Genomic DNA, 12,151 nt, shown 5'->3' on the forward strand with positions numbered 1-12,151 from the left:
AGGGTACGGGTTAGTGTTTGAATACTGGTTAGGTTTAGGGATAGGCGACGGGTTAGTGTACGGGTTAGGGTACAGGCTTAGGGTAGGGGTACAGTTTAGGGTTGGGGTACAGGTTAGTGTTAGGATACCTTTTATGTTTGGGTCGGTTTATTGTTAGTGTAAGAAATCATCAACAAAATGAATAGGCAATCCAATGACTGGGAGAAGATATTGGTAAATGACATATCTGATAAGGGATTAATATCCAAAATATATATACAGAACTTATACAACAAACAAAACAAAACAAAACAAATGATCTGATAAAAAATGGGCAGAGGACCTGAACAAACATTTCCTCAAAGACATATAGGTGGCCAACAGACACATGAGAAGATACTCAACATAACATCACTCATCATCAAAGAAGTGCAAATCTGGAAGGAAGGGCAAGATGGCTGAAGAGTAGGGTCCCCAAATCAGGGGAGGAGGGGCAAGATGGCAGAAGAGTAGGGTCCTCAAATCACCTGTCTCCACCAAATTACCTAGATAACCTTCAAATCATCCTGAAATTTACGAATTTGGCCTGAGATTTAAAGAGAGACCAGCTGGAATGCTACAGTGAGAAGAGTTCATGCTTCTATCAAGGTAGGAAGAGGGGGAAAAAGAAATAAAGAAACAAAAGGCCTCCAAGGGGGAGGATCCCCCGAGGAGCCGGGCTAAGACCAGGGCGAGTGCCCCCAGGACAGGAGAGCCCCATCCCAGAGAAGCAGGAGCTGCACCAATCTTCCCGGGTGAAAAGGCACCCGCAGGGAGTTAGAGCAGGACCTCAGGAGGGCGGGGATGCCCTGGGACACTAACAGACACCTGCACGCCCAGGAGAGTGTGCCGAGCTCCCTAAGGGCTGCAGCGCGCACGGCGGGACCCGGAGCAGCTCGGAGGGGTGCAGGCGGCGGCTCTGCGGAGGGGGCTGCGTGGCCAGGAGCGTGAATCCAACAGCGCAGACCGGGAGCACAGGGCGCCGGGACACAGCCCAGGATCCGGCCTCTCCCCGGGACAGGCAGAGGCCGGGAGGGCCCAGGACAGCAAGGGCGCTCCTGACCCGAGCTGAGCAGATCAGCGGCCCCACCCCGGAGCCTCCAGGCCCCTGCAGACGGAGTAGTTCCTGTGGGAGCTGAATCCAGGTTTCCAGAGCTTCAGCAACCACTGGGGTTGTTCCTCCTGTGGCCTCACGGGGTAAACAACCCCCACTGAGCCCTGCACCAGGCAGGGGGCAGAGCAGCTCCCCCAAGTGCTAACACCTGAAAATCAGCACAACAGGCCCCTCTCCCAGAAGACCAGCTAGACGGACAAGTTCCAGGGGAAGTCAAGAGACTTAAAGTATACAGTATCAGAAGATACTCCCCCGTGTTTTTTTTCTTTTTTTTTTTCTTTTTGGTTTCTGATCGCTTCCTCCACCCTTTTTTCCACCTTTCTTTCTTTTTCTTTCTCTTTTTCTTCTCTTTTTTCCTTTTTTCTTCCTTTTTTCTTCCTTTTTTCTTTTTCTCTTTTCTTTCCTTCTGTCTCTTTTTCTCCGTTTCCCAATACGACTTGTTTTTGGCCACTCTGCACTGAGCAAAATGACTAGAAGGAAAACCTCACCTCAAAAGAATCAGAAACAGTCCCCTCTCCAAGAGAGTTACAAAGTTTAGATTGCAATTCAATGTCAGAAAGCCAATTCAGAAGCACTATTATAAAGCTACTGGTGGCTCTAGAAAAAAGCATAAAGGACTCAAGAGACTTCATGACTGCAGAATTTAGATCTAATCAGGCAGAAATTAAAAATCAATTGAATGAGATGCAATTGAAACTACAAGTGCTAATGACGAGGGTTAACGAGGTGGATGAACAAGTGAGTACATGGAAGACGAGTTGATGGCAAAGAGGGAAACTGAGGAAAAAAGAGACAAACAATTAAAAGACCATGAGAATAGATTAAGAGAAATAAGTGACAGCCTGAGGAAGAAAAACCTACATTTAATTGGGGTTTCCCAGGGCGCCGAAAGCGACAGAGGTCCAGAATATGTATTTGAACAAATCCTAGCTGAAAACTTTCCTAATCTGGGAAGGGAAACAGGCATTCAGATCCAGGAAATAGAGAGACCCCCCCCTAAAATCAATAAAAACCATTCAACACCTCGACATTTAATAGTGAAGCTAGTAAATTCCAAAGATAAAGAGAAGATCCTTAAAGCAGCAAGAGACAAGAAATCCCTAATGTGGGACCCAGGAAATTTAACAAAAATCCCCTACCCCTAGACAAGCAGTGCAGGACTAACTCTACACCTGCCACCTCCTGTATCACACCCACATGACCTGCTTATTGCTTAGGGCACTGCCCCACCCTAGTCAAGCCCAGGGCACACCCTAATCGGAAATTGGCTCAGTGATAGGCCAGTTCAAATGGATACTTTAGGGTAAAATGTAATTCAATCAGCCACCTGTGTGTGGACCGACGTGACTGCAACTTTCTGCGTATCCCATTGGCCACTGGTCCCTATAAAGCTGCTATGCCTTTTAGTCTGGGGGTCCAAGTCCCTGCTCCGCTGTGTCGGGTATACTTGGACCCAAGCTTGAGCTTGTAAATAAACCCTCGTGTGTTTGCATAGGTGTCGGCTTCTTGGTGGTTTCTCGGATTCACAATCTTGGGTACATTTGGGGGCTCGTCCGGGATCGGAGAGACCTCCAGGACCCTATCCGGAGTGTTTCACGCGTGGTGAGTGCACTTAACTTTTTCCACCTTTTGTGCGCATATTCTCTGAGAGCTCTAAACTGTACTTTACCTGTAGGAATTCCAATATATATTGGGTCTGCATGGGCTTAGGTGGACGCGCTGGCGGGCCATCGACCAGGGGTCTTGAGGAGATGTCCCTTGCCCCTGCCTGGAGGACTGAGGTCCTCATCCATAAGGAGGACAAGGGTCCTCATCTGTAAGGAGGACAGGGTCCTCATCTGTAAGGAGGGTCGGCTGCCAGCCCTTCCGGTTACCTTCTGTTTCGTCTCCGCAGTCGCACTGGAATGTTTGTCTGTGTTATTGTGTTCTTGTTACCCGTTTTGCGCGCTTGTCTGTATTACTGTGTCTTTAACTGCCATAACTGTCTACATAAGGAGAGGGGACAGCAGGCGATGGCGGCGGCGGCTCGTCTAGGCTGGTTGCTCGCCAGTGCTGTGCCAGGGCATCGCCGCCAGGGAGGCTGCGTGGGGCCCGTGGGTACTGGGCATCAGTCTGGAGGAAGACGGAGACAAGGACGTGGGGTGGGAGTGCGCCTCTTCGGCTCAGGCGTGGCCAACAGCTCCTGGTCCTGGGTGGCCCCCGAGGGGGTGGGCTGCCCCGAGGGCCTGCTGGCCGGGACGCCTGGGAAGGCGGTGCCTGGAGCCCGTGCGGCCCTGGGTCGGCCGCGCCCTGGGCGTGTTGTTGCTGCTGGCCAGCCTGGCGCAGGCGGCGCTGGCGGTGCTGCTGTACTGCATGGCCGGGCAGCGCGCCGTGCCCTCTGTGCTGGGCAGCACGGGGCTCGTGTTCCTCGTGGGCAAGGTGCTGCCAGCTGCCGTGAGCGGGCGCTGGGTGCTGGCGCTGGCCCCACCCGTGCTGCTCCTCAGCCGCCTGACCATGCTGCTGACCCTGCCGGTGGCACTGCCCGCGGGCCAGCTGCTGGAGAAGGCAGCGCGGCCCGGGCGGCTGCAGGAGTGCATGTTGGAGTTGGCCCGCGGCGGCAGCGGCCCCTACAGTGACCTCAGCAAGGGCGTGCTGCGCTGTCGGACCATGGAGGATGTGCTCACGCCGCTCGAGGACTGCTTCATGCTGGACTTCGGCGTCCTGGCCAGCATCATACAGAGTGGCCACACGCACATCCCGGTGCACGAGGAGGAGCGCTCCAACATCGTGGACATGCTGTACCTCAAGGACTTGACCTTCGTGGATCCCGAAGACTGCACGCCGCTCAGCACCATCACCTGCTTTTACAACCATCCGCTCCACTTCGTCTTCAACGACACCAAGCTGGACGCCGTCCTGGAGGAGTTCAAACGAGGGAAGTCTCACCTGGCCATCGTGGAGAAGGTGAACAACAAGGGTGAAGGTGACCCTTTCTACGAGGTGCTGGGCCTCATCACCCTGGAGGACGTCATTGAGGAGATCATCAAGTCTGAGATCCTGGATGAGTCTGAGGACTACCAAAATGCCACCGTCAGGAAGAAGCCTGCTCCTCTGAGTGCTCCTCTCCTGCAAAAAGAGGAATTCTCCTTGTTCAAGGTGTCTGACGATGAATATAAAGTGAAAAATCTCACCTCAGCTGCTCTTGGCCACCCAGCACTTCCCGTCTCGAGAGGTGGATGTATTCAGCCCCCTGCGAATCTCCAAGAAGGTCCTGCTGCACCTGCTGAAGCATCCCAGCGTCAACCAGAAGTGAGGTTTCACGAGAGCAACCGTCTGGCTGCACACCATTACCTGTACCAGTGCGGCCAGCCAGTGGATTATTTCATTCTCATCCTGCAGGGCAGGTTTGAGGTGGAGATTGGGAAAGAGGGCCTGAAGTTCGAGAACGGAACCTTCACCTGCTACGGAGTGTCCACCCTGACAGCGCCGTCCTCGGTTCACCAGTCCCCAGTGTCCTCGCTCCAGTCCATCCACCATGACCTGCAGCCAGAGCCAGCCGATGGTGCTTGCTTGTCTGCATACTGTCCTGACTACACCATGAGGGCCCTCTCCGACCTGCAGCTCATCAAGGTCACGCGCCTGCAGTACCTCAATGCACTCCTGGCCACTCGAGCCCAGACCCAGTTGGGGGAGCAAGAGGGCGCCAGGGGATGGTTGGTGGTGGGCTTTCTACTTTGCCTTTTTCTCCTTATGCCCCCTTACTGAGGGGTGGGAGCACTGGCGGCAACTCCAGGATGGGGAGACAAGCCCCAGAATCGGAAAAGCTGGGTTTGCTTCTGGGCCTAGCCACCAGCTGGCTGAGTGACCTTAGGCAAATCACTCTGTAATTTGTCTGCGCCTCAGTTTCCTCCTCTGCCTATCAATGTTTGTGAAGTATAAAGTGTCGGTATGTACATAAGGGATGATTATTGTATGTAAACGGGGTTTCTTTGAGTTGTATAAAAAGTTAGCAATTGCCCAGTTCTTGGATTTTGAACCTGGGAACCTTAAATTGAAGTTGGAGATCCCCATAAACTCCTTGAAAAAATAATGGGAGTGTGAATTTCATTTCTTCAGTTAAGGCCTTCAGAGACATGGTAAATTTGGACCAGGGGATTTTTAGTTACCAACAGTGAAGAAACCCTAAGGTTTAAGAACAGTCTCTCCATAACCCATGAGCAGGTGTGGCCTAAGCTGAGGGCCCTCTATGAGACTGGGCCACCCCCGGACCCCCATCGATATCGGCCAGGTGACTGGGTATACGTGCATAGATACCAACACCGGATGCTTCAACCTCACTGGAAGGGACCTTACACCGTGATCCTGACCACTCCCACCGCTCTGAAGGTCGACAGGATTACTCCCTGGGTCCACTACACCCACGTCCGGCCAGTTGACCCACACGCTGTTCTCAAGGACTTTGTTCCAGAACGGAAAAGCCAACCGAACAAGGACAATCCCCTAAAGCTAAAACTGAGCCGTAATCACTTATTTCCCACCTCCAAGACTCCCTACTCTGAGGTTGTCCTTCAAAATAGAAGGGGAGGAGGAGGGGCAAGATGGCGGATGATTAGGGTCCCCAAGTCACCTGTCCCCACCAAATTACCTAGACAACCTTCAAATCATCCTGAAAATCTACAAATTTGGCCTGAGATTTAAAGAGAACAGCTGGAATGCTACAGTGAGAAGAGTTCACACTTCTATCAAGGTAGGAACACGGGAAAAAAGAAATAAAGAACAAAAGGCATCCAAGGGGGAGGGGCCCAGCGAGGAGCCAGGCTAAGGCTGGGGCGAGTGTCCCCAGGACAGGAGAGCCCCGTCCCGGAGGAGCAGGAGCTGCACCAATCTTCCTGGGCAGAAAGGCGGTCGCAGGGAGTTGGAGCAGGAACCAGGAGGGTCGGGGACGCCCTCAGGCTCCCTGAGACACTAACAGACACCTGCGCACCCAGGAGAGTGCGCCGAGCTCCCTAAGGGCTGCAGCGCGAACGGCGGGACCTGGGAGCAGCTCGGAGGGGCTCAGGCGGCGGCTCTGCGCGGAGGGGGTGCGAGTCCGGGAGCAGCTCAGAGGTGGCTCCAGCAGAGGAAGAGGCTCCGTGCAGAGGGGACTGCGCGGCTCTGGGAGAAGCTCGGAGGGGCTCGGGCAGCGGCTCCGCGGAGGGGGCTGCGTGGCCGGGAGCGTGAATCCAACAGCGAAGGCCGCGGAGCACTGGGCGCCCGGGAGACAGCCCAGGATCCGGCCTCTCCCCGGGATAGGCAGAGGCCGGGAGGGCCCAGGACAGCAAGGACGCTATTGCCCCCAGCTGAGCAGATCAGCAGCCCCGCCCCGGAGCCTTCAAGCCCTGCAGACAGAGAGCTCTGTAGTTACTGCGGGAGCTGAATCCAGGGCTGCAGAGCTGGCCCCGCCACTGCGGTTGTTCCTCCAGCGGCCTCCACTGAACCCTGCAGCAGGCAGGGGGCAGAGCAGCTCCCCCAAGTGCTAACACCTGAAAATAAGCACAACAGGCCCCTCCCCCAGAAGACCAGCAAGACAAATTCCAGCGGAAGTCAAGGGACTTAAAGTATACAGAATCAGAAGATACTTCCCCATGATTTTTTTTCTTTTTGATTTCTGTTTGCTTCCCCCACCCTTTTTTTTCCTTTCTTTCTTTTTCTTTCACTTTTTCTTCTCTTTTTTCTTTCTCTTCATTTTTTCTTTTTTCTTATTCTCTTTTCTTTCCTTCTTTCTCTCTCTTTATCTCCTTTTCCCAATACAACTTGTTTTGGCCACTCTGCACTGAGCAAAATGACTAGAAGGAAAACCTCACCTCAAAAGAAAGAATCAGAAACAGTCCTCTCTCTCACAGAGTTACAAAATCTGGATTACAATTCAATGTCAGAAAGCCAATTCAGAAGCACTATTATTTTTTTTTAAAGATTTTATTTATTTATTCATGATAGTCACAGAGAGAGAGAGAGAGGCAGAGACACAGGCAGAGGGAGAAGCAGGCTCCATGCACCGGAGCCCGATGTGGGATTCGATCCCGGGTCTCCAGGATCGCGCCCTGGGCCAAAGGCAGGCGCCAAACCGCTGCGCCACCCAGGGATCCCCCAGAAGCACTATTATACAGCTACTGGTGGCTCTAGAAAAAAGCATAAAGGACTCAAGAGACTTCATGACTGCAGAATATAGATCCAATCAGGCAGAAATTAAAAATCAACTGAATGAGATGCAATCCAAACTAGAAGTCCTAACGACGAGGGTTAACGAGGTGGAAGAACGAGTGAGTGACATAGAAGACAAGTTGATGGCAAAGAGGGAAACTGAGGATAAAAGAGACAGACAATTAAAAGACCATGAGGTTAGATTAAGGGAAATAAACGCCGGCCTGAGGAAGAAAAACCTACGTTTAATTGGGGTTCCCGAGGGCGCCGAAAGGGACAGAGGGCCAGAATATGTATTTGAACAAATCCTAGCTGAAAACTTTCCTAATCTGGGAAGGGAAACAGGCATTCTGATCCAGGAAATAGAGAGATCCCCCCCCCTAAAATCAATAAAAACCGTTCAACACCTCGACATCTAATAGTTGAGCTTGCAAATTCCAAAGATAAAGAGAAGATCCTTAAAGCGGCAACAGACAAGAAATCCCTGACTTTTATGGGGAGGAGTATTAGGGTAACAGCAGACCTCTCCACAGAGACCTGGCAGGCCAGAAAGGGCTGGCAGGATATATTCAGGGTCCTAAATGAGAAGAACATGCAACCAAGAATACTTTATCCAGCAAGGCTCTCATTCAGAATGGAAGGAGAGATAAAGAGCTTCCACGACAGGCAGGAACTGAAAGAATATGTGACCTCCAAACCAGCCCTGCAAGAAATTTTAAGGGGGACTCTTAAAATTCCCCTTTAAGAAGAAGTTCAGTGGAACAATTCACAAAAACAAGGACTGAATAGATATCATGATGACACTAAACTCATATCTCTCAATAGTAACTCTGAACGTGAACGGGCTTAATGACCCCATCAGAAGGCGCAGGGTTTCAGACTGGATAAAAAAACAGGACCCATCTATTTGCTGTCTACAAGAGACTCATTTTAGACAGAAGGACACCTACAGCCTGAAAACAAAAGGTTGGAGAACCATTTACCATTCAAACGGTCCTCAAAAGAAAGCAGGGGTAGCCATCCTTATATCAGATAAACTAAAATTTATCCCGACTGTAGTGAGAGATGAAGAGGGACACTATCTCATACTTAAAGGATCTATCCAACTAGAGGACTTACGAATCCTCAATATATATGCCCCGAATGTGGGAGCTGCCAAATATTTAAACCAATTAATAACCAAAGTGAAGAAATACTTAGATAATAATACGCTTATACTTGGTGACTTCAATCTAGCTCTTTCTCCCCTCGATAGGTCTTCTAAGCACAACATCTCCAAAGAAACGAGAGCTTTAAATGATACACTGGACCAGATGGTTTTCACAGATATCTACAGAACTTTACATCCAAACTCAACTGAATACACATTCTTCTCAAGTGCACATGGAACTTTCTCCAGAATAGACCACATACTGGGTCACAAATCGCGTCTGAACCGATACCAAAAGATTGGAACGTCCCCGGCATATTCTCAGACCATAATGCCTTGAAATTAGAACTAAATCACAACAAGAAGTTTTGAAGGACCTCAAACACGTGGAGGTTAAGGACCATCCTGCTAAAAGATAAAAGGGTCAACCGGGAAATTAAGGAAGCATTAAAAAGATTCATGGAAACTAATGAGAATGAAGATACAACCGTTCAAGTCTTTGGGATGCAGCAAAAGCAGTCCTAAGGGGGAAATACATCGCAATACAAGCATCCGTTCAAAAACTGGAAAGAACTCAAATACAAAAGCTAACCTTACACATAAAGGAGCTAGAGAAAAAACAGCAGATGGACCCTACGCCCAGCAGAAGAAGAGAGTTAATTAAAATTCGAGCAGAAATGAAATCGAGACCAGAACTGTGGAACAGATCAACAGAACCAGGAGTTGGTTCTTTGAAAGAATTAATAAGATAGATAAACCATTAGGAACCTTATTAAAAAGAAGAGAGACAAGACTCAAATTAATAAAATCATGAATGAGAAAGGAGAGATCACTACCAACACCAAGGAAATACAAACGATTTTAAAAACATATTATGAACAGCTATACGCCAATAAATTAGGCAATCTAGAAGAAATGGACGCATTTCTGGATAGCCACAAACTACCAAAACTGGAACAGGAAGAAATAGAAAACCTGAACAGGCCGATAACCAGGGAGGAAATTGAAGCAGTCATCAAAAACCTCCCAAGACACAAGAGTCCAGGGCCAGATGGCTTCCCAGGGGAATTCTATCAAACGTTTAAAGAAGAAACCATACCTATTCTCCTAAAGCTGTTTGGAAAGATAGAAAGAGATGGAGTACTTCCAAATTTGTTCTATGAGGCCAGCATCACCTTAATTCCAAAACCAGACAAAGACCCCAGCAAAAAGGAGAATTACAGACCAATATCCCTGATGAACATGGATGCAAAAATTCTCAACAAGATACTAGCCAATAGGATCCAACAGCACATTAAGAAAATTATTCACCATGACCAAGTAGGATTTATCCCCGGGACACAAGGCTGGTTCAACACTCGTAAAACAATCAATGTGATTCATCATATCAGCAAGAGAAAAACCAAGAACCATAGGATCCTCTCATTAGATGCAGAGAAAGCATTTGACAAAATACAGCATCCATTCCTGATCAAAACTCTTCAGAGTGTAGGGATAGAGGGAACTTTCCTCGACATCTTAAAAGCCACCTACGAAAAGCCCACAGCAAATATCATTCTCAATGGGGAAGCACTGGGAGCCTTTCCCCTAAGATCAGGAACAAGACAGGGATGTCCACTCTCACTACTGCTATTCAACATAGTACTGGAAGTCCTAGCCTCAGCAATCAGACAACAAAAAGACATTAAAGGCATTCAAATTGACAAAGAAGAAGTCAAACTTTCCCTCTTCGCCGATGACATGATACTCTACATAGAAAACCCAAAAGTCTCCACCCCAAGATTGCTAGAACTCATACAGCAATTTGGTAGCGTGGCAGGATACAAAAATCAATGCCCGGAAATCAGTGGCATTTCTATACACTAACAATGAGACTGAAGAAAGAGAAATTAAGGAGTCAATCCCCTTTACAATTGCACCCAAAAGCATAAGATACCTAGGAATAAACCTCACCAAAGAGGTAAAGGATCTATACCCTAAAAACTATAGAACACTTCTGAAAGAAATTGAGGAAGACACAAAGAGATGGAAAAATATTCCATGCTCATGGATTGGCAGAATTAATATTGTGAAAATGTCAATGTTACCCAGGGCAATATACACGTTTAATGCAATCCTTATCAAAATACCATGGACTTTCTTCAGAGAGTTAGAACAAATTATTTTAAGATTTGTGTGGAATCAGAAAAGACCCCGAATAGCCAGGGGAATTTTAAAAAAGAAAACCATAGCTGGGGGCATCACAATGCCAGATTTCAGGTTGTACTACAAAGCTGTGGTCATCAAGACAGTGTGGTACTGGCACAAAAACAGACACATAGGTCAATGGAACAGAATAGAGAACCCAGAAGTGGACCCTGACTGTATGGTCAACTAATATTCGATAAAGGAGGAAAGACTATCCATTGGAAGAAAGACAGTCTCTTCAATAAATGGTGCTGGGAAAATTGGACATCCACATGCAGAAGAATGAAACTAGACCACTCTCTTACACCATACACAAAGATAAACTCAAAATGGATGAGAGATCTAAATGTGAGACAAGATTCCATCAAAATCCTAAAGGAGAACACAGGCAACACCTTTTTTGAACTAAGCCACAGTAACTTCTCGCAAGATACATTCACGAAGGCAAAAGAAACAAAAGCCAAAATGAACTATTGGGACTTCATCAAATAAGAAGGTTTTGCACAGCAAAGGATACAGTCAACGAAACTAAAACCTTTTCCTACTTCAAATAATTTCTGCATGGATTCATCTCCAAGAAGTAGAAAAACCATTAGATCTGAAGCGGTTTTGAGCTCAGCAATATCATGCCCTTTGTCACTATCCACTTTCTGCTGAACAATCTCTAGTAGACACTCTACCAGGCCTGCTTCAACCAGCTGTAGTTTAATAGCATCATTTTTCTGCCAGTGGAGCAAGAACTTCCAAAATCATTTCCCTTTTATCATGTTCTATTTGTTTCTTAAAGAGTTTTACTAGCTCTTCAGCAATGTTCGTACTGGCAAACTGTTCTTTACTTGACTCAAGTTCTGCTAAGTTACCAAATGCAACAAGACACATTTCTGTACGAGCTGCATTTTGGCAATGGATGCCCAGTAATTTCACTGGGGTAGGTATAACACCCATATTGATAAGCTGAGCTTGAAGGGAATCATTCTCATTGCTGTAGTTCATCAGCATACCACAAAAGACAGTCAAGAGCTTTTCATTGGTGGGATCTGTTATACTGCACAGTGACCTTAAATGGTCAATTACAATCTGTGCACCACCTGCTTGATCAACTGCACTTCTGCCCTCATGGCTATCGTAACATATGCTTCCCAGAGCCCTGCCCATTTGAAGTAGCACTTCCTGGTCTTTGCTATTTAGCAGCTGCACCAATGGTGAAGTCAATCCAGTATCCATACATGGAATACACATACATTCATTTTTGGCTACTTCTGCTATGACGTTAGCTACTTTGGCTGTGCAGGAAGACTGTGGAATCAACAGACTTACAAACAGCTGAAGTATTCCACTTCCTTGGATTTTTTTCACTCGTTTCCATATTATTTTGAGCCAGGGCTTGAAGCAGACAATCCAAGCATCCTTCTAAACTATCTTCAGTTCTGTCAACAGCTGTTATCTTCAACTTCTTCAAGGTATCACTGAGAGTATCTGCCATGTTTCTCCTGGAGGGTGAGGAGCCAGCAGGACGAGGCGAA

General features: G+C 48.1%; 1 protein-coding gene and 1 pseudogene across 1 annotated transcript in view; one reads left to right on the plus strand and one right to left on the minus strand.

Moving 5' to 3' along the window:
* Nucleotides 1-4,876, plus strand: part of LOC112677793 (metal transporter CNNM3-like) — a 7,204-nt gene extending 2,328 nt beyond the window's left edge. The window contains 4 exon segments of the mRNA XM_049115630.1: nucleotides 2,843-3,038; nucleotides 3,183-4,291; nucleotides 4,293-4,413; nucleotides 4,416-4,876. Coding sequence (XP_048971587.1) covers nucleotides 2,843-3,038; nucleotides 3,183-4,291; nucleotides 4,293-4,413; nucleotides 4,416-4,876 — 1,887 coding nt within the window.
* Nucleotides 4,877-5,117: 241 nt separating this feature from the next.
* LOC112677794 (rap1 GTPase-GDP dissociation stimulator 1-like) lies at nucleotides 5,118-12,151 on the minus strand (annotated as a pseudogene).

Source organism: Canis lupus, chromosome 10, assembly GCF_003254725.2.
Source record: "Canis lupus dingo isolate Sandy chromosome 10, ASM325472v2, whole genome shotgun sequence".
Taxonomy (NCBI): domain Eukaryota; kingdom Metazoa; phylum Chordata; class Mammalia; order Carnivora; family Canidae; genus Canis; species Canis lupus.